Source organism: Stegodyphus dumicola, chromosome 11 (assembly GCF_044657685.1).
Source record: "Stegodyphus dumicola isolate Sdum_Otavi_A_Nest chromosome 11, ASM4465768v1".
Classification (NCBI taxonomy): domain Eukaryota; kingdom Metazoa; phylum Arthropoda; class Arachnida; order Araneae; family Eresidae; genus Stegodyphus; species Stegodyphus dumicola.
Genome location: NC_140778.1, coordinates 86,949,965 through 86,970,180, shown reverse-complemented (window position 1 = coordinate 86,970,180; position 20,216 = coordinate 86,949,965). Strand labels below are relative to the sequence as shown.

The window sequence follows — 20,216 nt, the reverse complement described above, 5'->3', positions numbered from 1 at the left end:
CTTATGGCATGCATTGCCATAATTAGATAACCTAGCCTAACCAAATGCTTCGGTATTTAAAGCAGATTGATTTAAATAAAGATTCCATGTTATTTATTCTATTTATCGGCTGGTCAGGTTTGGTTTTAAAGTGAGGCAACATAACTTTCAATTTTTTAAATAACCATGCTTATTACTCCAAAGAGGCAATTTGCCCAGAAGGGCTATTAATTTCGTTTTGGCATTTTGCGCTGATTCACTATAAGTGTCGGTTCACTTTTCGAATTGTTGCCACCAAATATTAGAGCTCTCTGTATTATATTTAAAGAAATTAAGTAATGAAGAAACTGCATAAATGTATGAATGTTTTTGTGTGAGGTATGTGATAAAACAACGGGACCTAGACATCAAATTTTGAATGATGTACGTTCCACCCGAATATGGGCATCTGAAATCCCAAATTTAGAATTCAGAATTTGTTTTATTATCTATTTCATATTTTGTGAAATTTTAACGAATTTTTGATTAACAAACTCAACGATTTAAAAGCGAGCAATGGCAAAATTGTACGAAAAAAAAAAATAACATTTTTATTCCCAGCGTGCGAGACTGTGTATCGGAAATTCTAAAGAAATACTCATTTAACTTTTTTTTTTTTTTTGCGATATTGCTGTTTTATGGTTTATGTGCGAAGAACATGATATTTAATAATTAATGATAACACACAAAAGGTTAAGAAATGCCACTTTGGGCGTAATGTAAATTCTGAAATGTTTCAGATTTTTTTTTTTTGGTCAATTTACTAAATAGACACTTTTAATAAAATTTTGATTCAAGTTTTTGCACTGAAATACACAGGTCTAAATAAAAATTTTTATTAATGTACCCATCACCATAGTGATGTTAACATTTATAACTGAAGGAAAAGAGGGGAGAAAACTAATCTGCCCCCCAAAAAAAATTTCTGAAAGCCTTTAGATTTTATATTACGCCCAGAGAGGTGTTTTTAACGCTTTGTGTGTTACCTTTATTTCTTAAATATCATGTTCTTCGAACTTAAATCATAAAATTCAATTCAACAGCAATATTCCAAAATAATTTTAAAAGAGCACATGTTTAGAATTTCCGGTACACACAGTCTCGCGCGCTAGAGTTTTTTTTTTTTCCCCATCGTACAATGTTGTTATTACTCGCTTTGAAATCTTTGAGTTTCTTAATAAAAAACTCATAAATGCTTTACAAAATATGAAATAGATAATAAAATAAATTCCAAATTTGCTTTAAATATAATACAGGGCTCTAGTATTTGAAGTGTCAAGCAAAATGGCAAAACGAAAGTAATAGGTCTTCTGGGCTAACGCCCTTTTGGGCTAAAAAAAAAAAAAAAAAAAAAAAAAAAGTTTTTTAGTTATGCTTTGTTACACGTCGATTAGATTTTACTTAATATCAAAATGCCCAAGTTTTGCTGCTTAAATGACCAACCAGTTTTGGTGCCAAGAGTCAAGAAGCTGTAAAAACGATATTGCAGAAGTGTGAATAAGTATTCTTAATTTGATATCCCATCATTTGTTGACTGAATCAGGTCGCATCACTAATCTAGCCGGAGATGAATTAATTTCTTGCCCGAGTGGTCTTTGCAGCTGGATTTTAATATTCTGTGCTAATGATGTTAAAAGCATCATCGCGACCGATAAATACATTTCATTTGCCTTACCGGTTTTGCGTTTACATACGTAATAACTCGCACCGTTTCGTATGCGTTAACCTTCCAACCACAGAACCATGAATGGTGAACACCACTATTAGGTGCAATAACGAAACATCACAGTCCTTGGTCAGTGATTCAGAGAAAAAGGTCACATCCATGCAAAACTGTGCCGCACCCGTTATGGCAGGCGGCGCAGGAGACGGCACCCTCGCCCACCTGCTCTTTGGCATCGTCAGCAGAGACCCCTGGTGGTAAATTCGACGCCGGTCGATTCTCTTCCCGCTCAGTTGCTGTCCGCTTTGCGCCGGTTGGAGTGCAGTGTGCTCTTGAGTTAAGTCGTTTCTTGAAGAATTTGCTTCTTTTGCGTTGAATTTTTTACTGTGTTGTTGACTTACAATGGCCGATTATAGAGCTACAAAGTCAGGATTAGCTGCTGAAGCACACAGCAAGGTAGGATTATTACTTTTTTACGTCTGTTATATGAATCTAACGGATGATAACACACCCGATAGCGGATTATGGGTTCTGAAATATTACAGCTTTGGAGACTGGATTACTCGGAGTATTTTCACGAAAAATATATTCGTTTGCAACTGAATTTATTACCAGAAATTATTACCGTGAAGTAGTAAGAAGATTATATTCTAAGTGGCAAAATGCGGATAGTCACAAATAATGATAAAAATTAAATTAAAAAAGCTTTTGAACGTGCTTAAAATTAAATCATTTATAATGCAAAAGCAGTTAATATATTTGAAATAAAATTGGTAATTGTAATAGTACAGTGACATTAAATGGAATATATGTGTATGAGACTTTTAATTACGTAAAAACATACCGCATCCCAGGGCGGTGCTGTCTAAATATGCTGCCTGTTTTCGAAAAACATTACTTATCTTTCCCAGTCACCATAATTGCGTAATTTAACAATTCATTTTCCAATGAAAAAATATAACGTAGCACAATATACTAGGAAAGATGCTAAGCAGAACACTGAAAAATTTAAATGTAAAACTAACGTTATAAGTCAGTGTATTTTTTCTATTAAGTCGTTATTAGTTATTTCTTATTTTATTATGAGTTATTTCTTAACTTTCTATTAAGTCTAATAACTATCTTATTAGTTATTTCTTAATTTTATATTAAGTTATATTCTATTCAGTGAATGTTTTTATTGAGAGCCTTAAATATAATTTATAAGATTTTTTGAATCAAAAAAGAAAACTTTTATGCGTTAATAGTTTAATATGTATTAAATATATATAATTGTTGCAATACTATGTAACTGAAGTAGGTATTACCTGCTCACCGGCGAAAATTTTGATTTAAGATATTATTTACGAGTTTAACTTTCTTATTTACACACGGCAATACTGGGAAAAGGAAAGTAAATACATACGTCTATATTTCTTTTGCTCTTGCTTAAGTCTAGTTTAATCATGTATACCTTAGAAATTGCATTCTAGAAAATGCTGACTTCAAAATTATATGCATTGGTAATGCTGTGTTTGTCAGATCATATCTGCGTTTCGCAATCGAAATACCGTAAAGTCGGAATTTGAACGAGTTATTTTAGGGAAAGCGATATCTTCCGCCTGATAGGAGGAAAAATTAAACGCTATCTTTGCTAATGCAGAACAAGATTTTAAGAACTATTAAATCTGTCACATAAATTTTGGAAATTAAAAGACAGATTTTAAGGAGAAGAAGCTAAGAAGGGGTTCTTAGTTCTTGCATAAGAGAGAGAGAGAAAAAAAAAAAAAAAAAAAAAAAAAAAGCTGGCCTTAGAATTTATATCTTGCACTGAGTATGCTAGGGACTTTCCATGTGACATTTTTACCTGGAGATACCATTTTTACCATATTAGGATGCATAAAAGTGACCGAAATTTTCCAAAGGAATCTGGGACGAATTTAAACTGACGACAGTGGGGGAGGTCGAAGCGGAGAAGCCAAATACGATTATTGCAAACACCATACATACCATACATAAAGTATTGATATAAATGAGTGACAAATAGTTACATGTAAATTGGTGAAGTCTGTTACAGGTTGTAACTGCCCAAAACTATGATTATGTCGTCTTCTGTGGAAGTGGTAGTCTTAGAGAGTAAGATATTTGGTGATGTTTTTTTTTTCGATGTTTATTTGTGCCCCCCCTTTTTTTTTTTCGATGTTTATTTGTGCCCATTTTAGTGCTGGTCATTTCTGAAGTGCTCCCTTAGAGAAATTTCGGTGAATCTTTACATTACGGTAACTTGGCGATTTTTTGGCGAAAATTTCGCGACCAACCCTGCTACAGCAACCTGCTAGTTTTGTTTGGACGCCATTTTGTTTTCACGAAGTAAAGGCTTTTTTTTTTTTTTCTCAACATTTTTTCCAACAATCTGCTAGCCGAATTACGCTTATACTAGAACAAAGTGCTTAATTATGACGAAGATTAGGTGCGAAATTGAGAGTGCCTACTTGCCGCGTTTTTAAGAATTGCACATACAAGGTATCCATGTACACGTCGACCTATTTTCCCTTAAAAAAAAAATCCCAGAATTGCACAAAAATGGCATTGCGCACACTCTTGACATTATCTATGTACACATCGAACTATTTCCACTTAAAAAGTCAAAGAAAATAGACAAAAATCCAATTCTTACTTTTGTAAAAAGCGCCAAACAAATAAGTGGGCGATTCTGCACTTTAGCAGCGAAATTGTTTCTAAGTGCTTATTAGCTAAAATCACGATCAGAATTTTCCGGAAAATGTCACATTACATGTCTCAATCTCTCATTTCTCTGAGACAAAATAATCTGTGATTCGAACTGTGTACTTCTCAGATTATTGCTGAAGTCCTAGCTAGTAACCTTTATCGCCTTACGAAAATGTCGCCAAACTACCTGTTAGCATATTCTAAAGATTAGCCGAAATTTCATTGTGTGCATTATCGAAATACATATTTTACTGCTGCATTTGTTCCTGTAACTATAATTCAGTTATTATTAATGTTACGGATTTAAGTGTTTATTTGTTTCAAAACTGAGAAAATTCTCGTTCCATTTCACTCAGTTTCAGTTTATCATCAGGCAGATGTTTAATTTTATAGGAGTTATGTATATTCTAAATCATTGCTATTGAATACTTTTATCAGTTAACTCTCATTCATTAAAAGGTATTCTTACAAAAATTAAACTTTATTTATTATGCAGTATTTTCTAAAGCCTATCTATTTAAAATTAAACTTCCTTCCTCATTTATTTATTAGGCTTTGGTAAATACTGCATATCTATTTAAAATTCTGAAAAATGACTTTAGATTTTTCCTCTTTCAAAACACAATTTCAAAATTATGTCATGGAAATCTTTTTTATATGTCTCATCACCTTGTATACCGTCAATATAAATATCCACGTTCGGTTATCGCAGGCTGTTTGTTCTTCATGTTATTAAAATATTGTCACTAATATAGATTCACGATATACGTGAAATCACACAGAAAATTCAGTCGTCCCCTTTAATTTTCATTTATGTTTTTTTGGGGGGATGACGGCTGAAAATTCTGTATTATAAACTAATGAATATAAACTAAATTGTGTTATTTGTTTCTGAAGGAAGTCTATAATTTCAATGATTTTTACTTATCTTTCGTCCTCTTGCTTGAAATGAACTTTACATACATAAAAATTGAATTAGCTGGTATGAAAACTTGTTTAACATGGTTTGATTCAATTCTTAAAAAAAAGCATGTTTATGATTTTAAAAATTAGGAAATGAAGTTTTGTTTAGGCGACCAAATTTTTTTACTCTGATTTAGAAGCGCTACTTACCCAACCACATATATAGCCTATTCCAGATCTCCTCAGCGCGCATCAGGGACCAAGCAGGTAAGATATCTAACAGCATAGGTTTATCCAAGTTCGAATAGCGGCATTCATCTCTTGGAATGTAGACTTAATGGACCTTGTTTTAATTAAAGTCTAGCTACCCATCGCATTCGGCAAGCCCGCATTGACTATAAAGTGTTTTAATTTCGTACTCGTTTCGCTTTATTGCACAAAAATCCATTTCATTTCCCATGTGTATATATAAATGTGAACTAAATGCTGTTAGAGAATGTGCGAAACTGTGCCTGTGATTTAAGCAAATAGTGCATGTAATTTGGCCGAGCGGCGAAGTCGCTGAACACTGATAGTTCAGTCCGGCGTTTGAACCTCGGCAAACGGGCTGGCTGCATTATGGTTTTTCCCATTTGTAACATGTGTGCGAGCCATTTCTCTTACATAGTCCTCCATGAAGGCATCCGTTCCCTTAGGCAGATAACCCTCGAGTGCTTTACCATCATGACATAAACCAAACCAGACCTTATAATATTTTCAAATTATGATGAAACAACCTATCATCTAAAAACACTTTGCAACGTCTATGAATGAATTTGCAACATCTATAAAATTAATTTGCAACAGTTTAATTTAAATAACTAGACAGATTCTCGAAACCAATATTTTGAACAGAAATTCATGTTTCTTTATTAACTTTGAATTCTGTGTTTCGCCAAGACGATGTTATTTTTGTTTTCGTTGAGGATTAAATACTGGTCGAAATATTCTTATTGAAAATTTCTTTTTAAAAAGAAAATTGAAATTTTTACGTAGGTTTAAACGACGGAAAATAAGACACAAAAGGTAAATTTAATTTTATTTAATACTAAAAGCTGCCAAGGTATGTGATGAAATAATTTTAAAGGTATATTTTTTATGTATGTTTAACTTACGAAAACTATAACTACAGACTAACGAAATTCTAACTATTTAGATAATTTGCAAGAATCACTTTTGATTCGTATCCGTGAACGGCAGTGAGCGGATATACATTTTTTACCGTAGATTATGAATGCTATAGTAATAAAAAGAAATATTCTAATAAATAAAGGTGGTAAAGGAAAATATTTCTATTTACACGTTTTTAATATTTTAAAAGGTATTTCAAGCTTGCATAGATAAGTAATATGAATTTTTGCTACCGGTAATGCATTGACAGCTTGTTCTTTTATAATATTTTTTAATTTGATATAGTATTTGTTTTCGGTGGCGTTTTCCGGTGAAATTTAAATAAAAGAGGTACTAATAAATCTATAACCGCATTTTATTCAGAAATTTTCACCTACCATCATTGACATAGCAGTGACCGTGTGAGTAAGACCTTTGAGCGCTGATAGTTCGACCCGAATCCGAATAGGCAAACGGGCTGGCTGCATGAATAGTTTTTTTCTCTGTGTAGCTTGAATGAAAACCCAGTTACTTTTGGAAAAATCCTCGCGAAGGCTTCTTCTTGTGAAGCAACCTCATGTGCTTTGTCTTATATATAACCTAAATAAAACCACGCATCTTAGATTTAACGTATAAATCTGCAGCTATCTGGGATCCGTATTGTTTCTTTTCTCGAAGCGATGGAAGTTAAAGTTGCTAGTGAAGATTAAGTTAACTGTCAAGTTTACTTGCGTGTTTTATCCTTGTTTACGCATTTTATTGAAACTATAAATTTATTTTAGTTATGTCAGCGCAAAATGAATGATATTTATTATACTCCAACTTTATTAATTTATAGCAATAAAAAACATTTTGATTTCCGTTGAATAAAAAGTAGGATACCTACGTATTATCCCGTCGACCGTGAAAGTTTGTTAACATCAAAACACGAAAGTTGGCGGGTATCTCGCCAAAACTGCGCCATTCGTTCTTCCGGAATTCTGAAGGAACTGACTTCTCTTTATTTAACAAACAATAAGTATTCGACCCGCTTTTTTTCCTGCGCTTCGTTAAAAGTCTGTCGTCAATTTTTACTATTTTGTTTTACCCACAGATTTTGACGAAAGCTCCATTTTTAACGGCATGAGTACAAAGTTTCCTCAGGTTAACTTTTTGCACTCGAGTCCTCGTTCGGACGAATCAAAATCTCGAAATTATCTTGTGCATATCTGGCTAATTTCTTACAGCTAACCTAAACGATGTCACAGAAATGTAATGGTTCGTTAATGTTTGAAGATACCTGCGATCCTACGGCTGTTTCGGCGGACACAAACGGTATTCTTTGTGTTCGGATTCTGTGCACGTTATCCATTCTGAATTTTCTGTATCTGCGGAATTATTATCGCTTTCATATTCATTATCTACAACACTGATTTCTCCTTTCTTGCACGTCGTACTTCATCCCAATCTTCATCACTGCTTTCTTCCTGTCTACAGTCAAGTAACCTATGCATAAATTGATTTCGCTCTTCATCAACAAGAAATCGAACTATCTTGACGTAATCCTTCGTATTCCATACTTGTTGGGCTTCATCCCTTCGAGCGGGCTGGTTGCATGGGCGTTTTCGTGATTTTACCCATGTGGTAGTGTATACGAGCCAGTTACCCTTAGAAAGCACTCCACAAAGGCGTCCTTCTCCTTCGGCGGATAGCCCTCGTGCGCTTTGCCGTAATCAAATAATCCGAAACCGAAGCTTATTGGACTCCGTATCTTTGATAATAATATTCCTATTGCCACAACTTTCGAATTCCAATTGACGTAGAAGACTCATTTGTAATAATGAATCTAAAAAAGGTATTGAAGATTAAAGATTGGCTGCTGTTTTATACGCAAATGTTGTTGAATGCGCTTTTAAAGCGATATTGCTCAAATCAAATGTAAATAAACATTTTTACCGCCCGATTTATCTCATCAAACCGAGTAGTGATTAATAGTAATGTCTTGAATTACCGCATCAAACCAAAAGATATTGCACCGAGAGTCGAAGTGCAAAGGGTAAATTGATCCAGACTATTACTGTCTTATCAACTGTTATTCCGTTTAACCATTAATATACTTTTTTATGGTACGATCCCATAATTTTGAAAATAATCCACTGTTTGCTATTGTGTAGAAATTTTAACTATTTTCAAAATGCAAGGAAAAAATATAGTAATATCAATCAATTTGTATCGTTGTTCATAAGAGCAAAACGTGACATCGAGAATCCACCGGAATTCCATCGCAAGAAAACGTAGATGTTTAATGACTGCGATTTGGTTGGTATGAGTGTCATGCTTTTCCATAATTGATGCTAAATCGCGCTTGTTGGCGGGAGTTTTCACGGTCGACGGGATAATACGTAAATAAATAATAACAACATAAGATTAGGTATTGTCGCAGCAGTGACGAACGATATTTATTTTGTTTTACGCAAATATTTTTATTAATTACAGTGAAAATGTTTCAAGGGATCCGGAAATGATTGGATTGGATGTATATATTACTATAGGGGTTGTATACGAATAAAGATTTCACGAGAGAGAGTGAAAGGACGTTCCTTTTTTGTAATAACGCTCCCTCCCCAACTATATTTGGGGATTTTATATTTGCACCAAGATCTCAGCTGCAATTTCGCCAGGCTCATGAAGCGTGAATGTAAAAATAAACAACACGGTACATAACAGTAACAATAATACTCGCATGTCATTTCCTAAGAATACTTTTGTGATGCCTTATCTTTAGTATTTTATCGCATGTAATTGCTCCAGTCAACAGCAGCACTTTCACACATATTAAGTTGTTTGTTATACCATTTCATGGACGTCAACTCCTCTGCCCAAGAATACATAAATCTAATAGCAGTGACGAACAATATTCTGGAACCTTTGAACCAATTTCCAACACTTTTGATTGAGGTCTTTTGATTGCAATTTTTAACAATGCAGTTCCAAGTGGTTCCGCCGTTAACGTGAAGTTTCACGTTGTGGTCATTTTTGCATACTCGTTTGTCAGTAAAATACGCTTTTCTTTAAAAAATGACATGACATCCACCTCATTACTTGGTAAATTAAAGATTAACATGAATAGATAAGAACACTTGCCGAGAACAAAAATGCAACACTGAGCTAATACACAAATACTTGGCGAGATACAAGAACACGCAGCCTGTGCTAATACAATCACGTGGTTGTGCTATAAGAAAATGCAGCCAGATTTTGGCGAGATATCTCGGTTGATTGGCGATTCAGTCTCGGGCGCCGCAATACAAAGAAGTATCGAAAGGGCTAATGAAAACAGTGAGTAGGCTTATTTTTTATTTAGGGATCTTTCAAAAAAGATATTTTAAGGGTTTTTGCAAAGCAAAAAAGGGTTAGGTTTATTATAAAGATAAATATAATGTATAGGTGTTATGTGTAATCAGAGGTTTTGCGAAAGGAGTGGCAGAGTAGGCTAATAAATAGAGGCGAATTGGCTAATTTTTGTTAAAAGTTAAATGCTGTTTCATTAAGGTTTTGAAAGCGTGAAGGTCGCTATACTTGCAAGATCAGATATGAAATTTTATGAATCAAGTAAAAACATTTTTTTTTTTTGCCTTTTGAATGTGTGTAGAATTATTAATTATATAGAGAACTTACGTGATAAAATTTGATCACGCGATTTTGAGTGTTGGCTACTTTTGCTCCGTTTGTTACACGCAAGAAAAAAAAAATACGAAATTATCATTATGGAATCACCTGTGATTAGACATGTAGATATTGAAGTGATTTCGTTAGATGAATAATAATATAAAATACTATGAACGAGAATTTCTCTTTTAATCGCCTGTGTGATGAAACCATTCATGCGAGTCTTGCAGCCACCAGATGGCTTTACTTGAAAAACGTGTTTCCGCTAATTCCTCAGTCCAGGCTTTTCTTTCTACTCGTATTATTAGTAATAGAATTGTTTGAAATTTGTAGGTTTTGACTCTGGTATTTTTTATTCGTTGTGTAGATATGTAAAAAAGCCCGGGGGTTAAATCTACTGTTAAGTCATCCTGTCTTCAGCATAATTTCCATATGTAAAGGATTATTCAAAGTGGGGCCCAATAAGACAGTTTGCGATGTTAAGAACGTCAGTCATTTTGACCCTTTTTGTTTCTTTTATGAAAAGCAGGGTTATGAAGAATCATAAATGATTCTGAGCCCTCAAAAGTCGTAGGTCAAGTGTTCTGGGTTTAGGTGGTAAACAGAATTCTTCCCCTTAAGTATACATCTCCAGCAGATGTTGGCCCATCTGTTACCAAATGGCTAATGCATGCGACGCGCTTACTTTATTCCGTGTTTTATCTCGGTGACTTATTGGAGTAGCTGCTTGAAATTTTCAAGGTTTCCTTTCTTCGGTGGCATCTGTAATAGTTACCCTTGTATGCAAGTTAGTGAGCCCAGCCTATCAGTAGATGTTGTCACTCCACCACATCTCCAATATCAATGGGAACATTTTTTAATGACTTTGTCCGATATTTCAGGTGCGATTTTAAGTAATGTTATGGCAGATTTCTTGCCAGGGTTTGACTTCGTGGTATCCAAAACTGGCGGTCGTTCAATTCTGCTTTGGCAGTGTACCCAATATTCTAGTAACGAACTAATTAATCCGTATGATACAGTTGAGGTATGAGACACCTTGTAAATTAACTGCTTATAATATGTACGGAATAATAATAATTAAAAATTAATACAAATATCAGAAAATAATGGAAGATTTTAAAATTACATTTTCGAGAAGTTCTATAATCAAAGATTGTGAAACTAATTCTACAGCAGAGGAAAAACTATCCACACTTGTTGAAACATGTTTAAAAAGATGAATACTCTGGAGTAGTAAGAGCAAACTTATTTTGAGACCTGTCTTGAAATTAAGCATATTTATCCTTACTACTCGGTAATGTAGTTCTCAGATGTAATGTAGTATACGAGTGTGCTCCAACCCACCTGGCCGATAATAATCGGCCTCATGGGTAAGGCAGCACACCTAATACAAAAAAACAAAAATACAATTAAAATACAGATTAAAACAAAAATACGGTAAAAAAAACATCAAACCAAAATTCTCAGTATTGTTATATTGCCATTTATAAAAAATGTAGCACTGGGATACCTTATAATAGTTACGTATTTCTGTATTGTTTTTCTTTTATCCATCTGGCAAAAGAAATTCTATTTTTTGTATATTAATTATTCTTAAATATGGAACTTAGAATTCTGTTTTCAGTTAAAGACAAATAGTATGTACCCATCGTTTTAAAAATGTGGATTATGAGAAAAATATCATTTTAATTTTGGAGGTAGCCGGAATCACAGAGATATAAGTCGGTTGAAAACAGACAAAAATGATTTAATCTGATAATCGCTTTTTGAGAAAGTCTTTGAAAAGGGACGCGTGGTTAACGATGAGTAACAGGCACAAACTTCGCCGAAATATTCTCATGCACGATTGTTTAGTTAGAAATAATGTTTCTTCATCTTGAATTATTTGTAATTATTCAGCTTTTAATCCTTTGTTGGACTGTATCTCATCTCGTGCTGGATGCCCTTCATGGACCCAAGTCTCTAACAATGCCGTCATGGTTTGTTTTGGTTATTCTCTTTTGGAGTCGACTGTCGCACCTTCTGGCCCATCTTTAAATCTCTCGTGCCAGTCAACACACTTTTCTTTCTCATGTCCACTTTTACTTTCTTGTACGAAGTAAAGGAAGTAATTGTTATTGCGAAAGGTTTCCGATATTTCAACCACTTTACCATATCCATTTTGACCTCGCGCGAATTTATTTGAATGATGTTTTTGCTTGACATTTATTTGTAGAGAATGAAATTATTTTGTAGAGAATGAAATGGATTCAGAAGAAAATTTTTTGTGACTTCTATTGCGTAACTAAAAAAAGCGAGTATCTATCCTCAGAACGTTGAAATTTTTTATATGGTTCTGCTGTGATATGTAGTTGTGCACCTTCGTTTTTATGTTGCGATCGGCCGAATCAAACGTCTATTTATCTATCTATCTATCTATCTATATAGAAGAGATATATAGAAGAGAAGCTTCTATGTGTGTGTGTATATATATATATATATATAGAAGAGAGAGCAGTAACAGAGTGGGTAACAGTATATATATATATATATATATATATATATATATATATATATATAGTTACTCGTCTTGGTTACCTTTAGTTTTTTATTCTTATATGTTGGTAAATAGTGCATTTTTTGATTTAAAAGTGATTGAATAATGATGTTCTTATGTTCCTGCCTTATGCCTTTAGTTAATCTGCATGCAATCGTTGTAGAATTATCAAGAATTTAAATTTTTTTAAGTAGCACTTAGCCTAACGAAGCCCTCATTTGTTTACATTTGAAAATCTTAGTAGAACAGTGAATTAAGTCAGTTTCTGCACAAAGTTCAGTGTCTTTTTGTCGAGTGGGACCAAAAGTAAACTTTCAGTTTTGTGCACCGAAAAAAACTTTCTTCCTGCCCACTGGCCTTATTTAAATGAAAATTATGTTGTTTGATAAAGAAATGGGCTCTACGTTTGAGATAAATAAAGTATAATTTTCTTCTTTAGTTTTATCCCCCCAAAAAAGTGATTTTAGAAAATTAAATTATTAAATTTAAACTGAAGAAGAACACACTAATGTAAATTTAAAATTATGCCGAAATGCAGTTTTCAATAGAAGAATCAGTTTGGAAGGCAAATTATGCACAGGTTCAAAAAAAGTTTTCGCTTTTTGCTTGATTTAAAATAAACTCGATAAAGTTTGTTATGTTTGTTTGCGTATGATGAAAATATAAATTTATTCCCTCGCATTGCAGGTAATACACATGTGACGTACCGAAACAAAACTTTGCGGTTGTCCGGATTTTACGAATATTTTGAAATCTATATTTAGTTCGGATACTTATTACTGTATTTAGATGGCAGTGCTAAAAGATTGTACAATAATTAATATCGTTATTTAAACTTAACTACTACTTCACCTATGATTTTCAACTTATGTTTTTGTTATTACTTTTCTTGTTGAATGGCAACGATTATTATTGATAAGAAAAATATTCTTTCGTTTTTACGTAATGTTTAGAACGTAATGTTTTCAGTTTTTTTGACGTTTATATTAGCAGTGCTAATTTAAGGCTACATTTTAACTGAATAAATAGTTGTTAATTTATAAAATCATCGTATTCATTCATCTGGAGAACTTGCTAGTTCATTTGTGTTGTTTAAAAGGCGCCCGTAACTTCTTGTTTGCGGTTGTTCTTTACTGGCAGCGTATTTGATTGCTTAAATGAATAACCTAATTTAATTTTACCCGCGCTAAAACATCTCCCATTGAGCAGAATTCATGTAAAACTCATTACGCTTTTCATAATGCAAATTAAGATAGGGTAAGTTCTTTTCGTGTGTGACCTGCACATACTCTATTTCCCGCCAAAAATCTTAAAACGGAAATGAAAAGTCCTTGACTGGTTTCCTCCTAGAAGCAACGAGCTGTAGAATCCAACCCGCCAAAAGTAACGCTGACGTAATACTTTATGCTGCTGTTATTCTTTCTTCCATTATTTTTATAAATTTTTCCCAACTTTTTTTTGGCTAAATTTTATGCGGCATTCTAGATGCTTAAATTCCGTGAAGAATTTTTCCTCTTCATTATGCTTCAAAAGATTAATTTTAAAGTGTTAACTTTTTTCATTATTTCCTCTTACGCGCAGAACAAAGGCTTCGAGAATATTTTATGGACTTCTTTGTGCGCTTTCGAAGAATGGATTAGCAGTGGCGCAAAAAATGGGAATGCCAAAATCTCCGAACCGCTTCATTGCTGCTGCTATTGTTTAATAAAAGTTGGCGTTTATTAGGCGTGAAAGAAGTTTTTGTGAAGAATAGCGATTATTATTAATAATCGATTATTCCTTATTAATAAATATAATAATTATTAAGATGGGAAGGATGTATGAAGCATCAAAAATTAAATAATTAACTCAGCTGAATACTGGTAATTCGACTCTTTCGAATCTTGGCGAAACGGACTGAATGCGAATTTTCTTCAAGTGAAAGAACTTAATCCAAGACCCGCACAAATAATCCAACTCGATCCATTAAACGAAACCATGCGTCCAGCTATAGCTAAACCTATGGCTGCGGGACTGAAACTGCTGACCGGGTCCGAATCCTGGCGAACAGGCTGTTTCACCGTTTTCCCCAAGTGTAACATAAATGTGATAGAAGAAGTGAAAAGGATAAGATAGAATAAAATAAGAAAGTTTTCGGTGAAAACATCCCCCTAAGAAAATTCTCCTCGAAGGCATCTTTTTGGCATATAGACCTCGCATGTTTTTCAACCAGTTATCATTTGACCAGAGGTTAAAATCTCTTAACATTGGTAATTCAACTCCGTTCAAAATGGTTTGTGTCTTTGAGTGTTTTTTCTCATGTGTAGCATAATATTGTTACGGGTTCATAATAGATTAAATGCACAGTACCGATAATAGGTTAATAAAAATTTATTTTTTTGTCAAAAGAAGTATTTCAGAACTCTGAAATTTTCCACAGAAATATTCGTACAAGTATGCACAGTATCACACAGTATAAATCAGTAGATACACTTCAAACTACTAAGAGCGTCAAACGCAACGAAATGCAAAGGGCATCTAAGCACTTCAAACTACTAAGAGCGTCAAACACAACGCAATGCAAAGGGCATCTAAAGACAAATGTAACTCCTATTTCACGATGAACTCTCTAATAACAAAAGCAGCTAACTAAATAACTGAGAGCAGACACTCTCTTTTCGGTTTCTTAAACAGTTTTCAAACGGCTACGAGATATTTCTAGTTCTTCTGCTTCTCGAAATTACAAGGGTGGAATTACGGTTACAGCTAATATAATGGTGAATTACATTTATTCAGTTTTCAATACAAAGTAACCGAGATACCCATTTACTCAATGATAAATGCACGTGCCCCTGTGTTCTTACTTTTTCGGAGTAGCTTTTCTCTTAAAAATTTGTCTCGCTAAATTACTCGGAAAAATAAAACTATTTTGATTATAAATCTACTAAAATTACCTATTTAAGTACAAAATTTGTAACATTATGATTAAAAAAAAAGAGAAAATAATAATAAAAAAATTCCATGAAGGCAACCTTTCTTTGGTTGAATAGAATACATGAATTTCCAACAAACTAACATTCAACTGCTGCACCACCAGTGATCGAGTTTTCAGAATCGCCAAGCACTGGTCATTTTACCTGGTTCGAACTCCGGCAAATGGTTTGGCTGCGTGTCGCCTTCATGGGTTTTTTTCATTATGTAACGTGAATACAAGCCATAATAGATAACCGTAGTGAGTTTTACTGTACCCAAACGTCAAAGCTGTCCAGGAAGGGGGGGAAAAAATATTTCTGCTGGTTTCTTTTGTGTGTGTGTGTGTGTGTGTGTGTGTGTGTGTGTGTGGGGATTTTCAATTATAAAAATGCTATTCTGGAACGTAGTTTTGCTTTTATGTGGCCAACAGAAATGAAATAATGTACCAATTTAAAATGCAGAAAATCAGAACAATTTATTATCATTGACAACGCGTAGGCATTTTAGTACGAAAAATAATAAGCAATTATTCTATTAACATATTTAAGTATGTGTTAGAAAATTTTAATGCAAGTTGTAAAAGTTTCTGCTGAGAGATTTTGTAGCATAAATAAATATTTATGCGATGTTCTTTGTTTTCGTAATTCTGAAATTTTATTAATGTATTTTCACAATGAACTTGAGTGGAAGAGTTTTTTTTTTTTTTTCTAAACACATTATACTTATGTAGTTTCCAACATTGTATGTTTCCAACATTGCTTGCAATCTTAAATTGACCATTTTAATGCTAAAATAAAATTTGAAATTTATTATTTTCTAATAAAAATGAAATTTGAAAATTTAAATTTTAATTAAATTAAAAATTTTCAAGTATTATACAATCTTTTCCATTGAGATGACTAATATTAATTTTCCTGTTGTAAAATAATACTTAAGTCCAAAGAATTCGTGATCGCAGTTGCTATTATTTATTACTGAATTTTTCGCAGTACTCTGCGAAACTGACTCCACCTTTTATTGCACAAGTCGCCAATTCCACAGAACTCTTGATACGAAATTGGTGAAGAACATAAAGGCGGCAAATACTATTCTAATCAATACTCTATCTTAATTTTTTCAAAAATGATTCCTAGCGTTTATTTTAAGTGGTAACGACCGTTGTTTGTTGTTCTGAATGTGATGTTATTCACGTGTCAGATGTTCTGTTATTTTTCGAAGTTTAATTTTGTTTGAATTTAGTATTTTCCTAGTAGTTTTGTGTATGATAAATTCTCAAGGATATTAAAAGTGGTGTTTTGTCACTAAACTGCTTTGGGTATTTATAAACTGGAAATCAACCCTTAATAAATACAAAACGATACAAATAAAACGCTCTAAAATTAATAGAATTTATGTTTGAAATTATGTTGAAACTTATTTCCTTCATAAAAATCACGCAGACGATCGTGCTGTATGTATTTCTGCTGTATTTTCATAGCCATTTTAACAAAATTTCCTTGCTTTTTCTTTGTTAGAAATACTATTTCAGAAACAGTCTTGACAGCTTCACAGATGATTAATTAAAGTGGAACTGGACGCCGTATTAAAGCGACAAGCCGTTTGTCATATGGCAAAACGAAAGCTTGATATTGTGACAAAGCCCCTAGTGGCTCACGTGCAAGGAAGTTAAAAGCCACATTTCCTTTTTTGGACAGCACGCTCGACTCGGGGGGGGGGGGGAAGAAAAAAAAAACATGACTGGGGAGGGAGTTGGAAAAAAAAAAAAAAAAAAAAAAAACCTAACGTAAACGCTCGTTATCTGTCTGTGACATTACCCAACATTCCCGCGCGGATTGAATTCTGGGAAGTCGCAATAATTTATCGTATTTTTTTTTTTTTTTTTTTTTTTTTTTTGTGACGTCGTAGGGTCAAGGAAGGAAAAGTTTTAAATTTTCAGTTAGGTTACTAGGCCGTCTGTCAGTTAAGAATACTTGTATTTCTAGTTACCGTTGGTGAAAAGTGAGTTCACCTCCATTTTTGTGATCGTGTATTTCAGCTCTTGAATTTATTTATGCAATAACTGGATTCTAATTGCGAAAACATTGTTGTTATTTATGTTTCTTGCCATAAATGAGTTAAGGTATTCTGCAAGCCTGTTTTAAGTATTCTAGTGAAAGGAAATTCAACCTAATTTATCAGATGAATCATGTCCAAACTGCTTGTCTTCTCATCGCGGCATGCTTATGAAGCTGTAGAATTCATAGCATTTGGACGTGCTGGAACTGCATATGAATATTAAATGTAAAATTATATCGATTTGCTTTACTGAAAGTAGCGTTTACTGCAATACTAATGTTATTATTCTACATTCTCGTGTAGCTCAGCTAAGAGAAAATATTCATATTTCCATAAAATGTAAAACACGTTTCGTGACAAAATGAAACGATAAAAATGTTACCCATCCAATGCTCTCAAAATCACGCTGTTTTAAGACAGGAAACAAAATATTCCGGAACTTAACAGCACTTCAGCACTTACGTAAATTCAAATTAGGAATTCCATTCAATCTTTTTTCGGTAAGATAGCAGTATTTTAATGGAAGGAAGTTAAGATATATTAATAATCATTGCCATTATTTATTATTTGACAGCTTTACTGAATTAACGAAAGAATTAAGACCTAAAATTTTGCAAATGCACTCACAGTAAATGATAAAATATATAAGATAAGAAGATAAGTAAGATATATAATAATAATAGTAGTAGTAAAAAAAAGTTTGCGAAACACAATTTATTTGCATTCAACCAAAATTTTATTTATTTTGTCAACAGAAGAAAGTGCTAACTGAAAATTTCAGAATGCAAATTTTAGCATGAAAGTTCCCAAAAGTTTAAATATCTGGGGGAGGGAAAAAACCCACCCTTATAAAAACAATTGATAGCTTAAATCTACATTACAGCTGAACATTTACGATTAGCCTAGCAGTTTAAGAATTATTGCCCTTGTATTTTAAGATATAGAACATAAAATCTTATATTCGACAAGAGCAGTTAAAAATAATAACATCTCATAACAATAATTACATTATGGTATTTCATTGTCGACTTTTGGCATTAGTGTCGAAGCGTTTATTTAATAATGAAAAGACTTGGATGTAACTGTATATTTTATTTCCTTAGATCGCTTCCGTACGAGGTTTGCAACAAATATTTTCCTCAGCTAACAATATATTTTGCACTGCCGGAGACCAATTCCGTTTGGTAAAAGAAGTGAACACTTCTGAAGATTTTTTCTTCGATGTTTTTATATGGAAAAAGTAAAATGTATGTGTCTATATTATTTAAAATTAAAAGCTTAATTTTACGTACTTAGTAAGAACAAGCGATATACGTATCGAGTTAGGAATTTTTTATTCTTTAACATGGTGTTTGTAAGTAAAGAATATATACTGGCCATTCTTCATACTTTTAAAATTTTTTTTTATGAGAAAATGAGGTAAAATGTGTATAAAAGTCTACCTTCGTTGTAGACACCGTTCTATTGTAGTTAACCGGTGCAAAAATCTTCAGCTGGTGAAAGTATATTCAATTCCCCTTTTGAACAGTGAACACTCGTTATAACGTGAATTTTCTTTAGGCCGCAAGGGGTTCTTTTAATGAGCATCGACGTGAACCTTTTCCTCAACAGCTTCATTCTTATCTATCACCTGTCCTTGAATTGTAGAATTGCAATTGAAATTTATAAGTTACTGTTAGGAAATGAATTCCGTTTATCTCCGATAAGTTTGAACGCAGCCTTTTATGTTTGATCTGTCTACGGGAGGCTTATCTTGTGTTCGCTTTAATTTTCATCCCACACATTTTGCCACGACGCCCTCTAAGTTTTTTGTGTTAAGTGGCAACTTCCTTTCCTCCTATCACGTTCCACATCCGCACTGGTGAGTCATCGTCGAAGGATTTAGACCCACCAATCGAAGATAAGTTTGCAGATTAGCTGAAAAGAAAGTTCCATTAGTTTTGAGGGGAATTCTAAGAATTTTAGGGCATACCATAAATATTGTTTGCTGTAAATTGCAAAAGATTGCTAAAAAGTTGTAAAAAATTTAAGTGTATATTTTTATGTGTAATATTATAAAACTAGTATATATAATTTATAAAATATTTTATATCCTTTGTACGTAAAGTATGGCATCAGAAACGTTTTTTATTAAGCTAATTTACTGTTTATAATTAATTTTATTAATGTTATTAAATGATTTATTGTGTGATTTAATATGCATATTTTTCAGATTTTTATTTTACTTTACAAGCAATTTTTATTTTACTTTTTACTATGATTAAAAAGGTTACTTGAAAAATGTTCTATATCCGTAATGTAATCAGACCTCGGAGATATGTTTAGTAATTATAATATATTTTAATTTATGGAAATTAAAGATGTTAAAATTAAATAAAGATTTCACCTAAGAATTCTGTTTATTATTTTTAAGTACACTTTGTTAAGCACTTACTGATAGGTCAAATTCAAAATATAAATGAAAGATCTTATGGTGTTTCCTAATGGCAACATTTAAGAATTTACTTAGGTGCGTGTGGAAAATAAATTAAACATTTTAGATTTAGCACATTTACAGTTCTCGCCAATGCGAGTGCGTGTGTT

The 20,216-nt window shown here is 33.0% G+C and overlaps 1 protein-coding gene across 1 annotated transcript in view; it reads left to right on the top strand.

Moving 5' to 3' along the window:
• The first annotated feature begins 1,898 nt into the window (after positions 1–1,898).
• Positions 1,899–20,216, top strand: part of Chd64 (transgelin calponin-3) — a 51,353-nt gene continuing 33,035 nt past the window's right edge. The window contains exon 1 of the mRNA XM_035370080.2: positions 1,899–2,137. Coding sequence (XP_035225971.1) covers positions 2,084–2,137 — 54 coding nt within the window. The 5' untranslated portion in view covers positions 1,899–2,083. The remainder of the gene's footprint in view (positions 2,138–20,216) is intronic.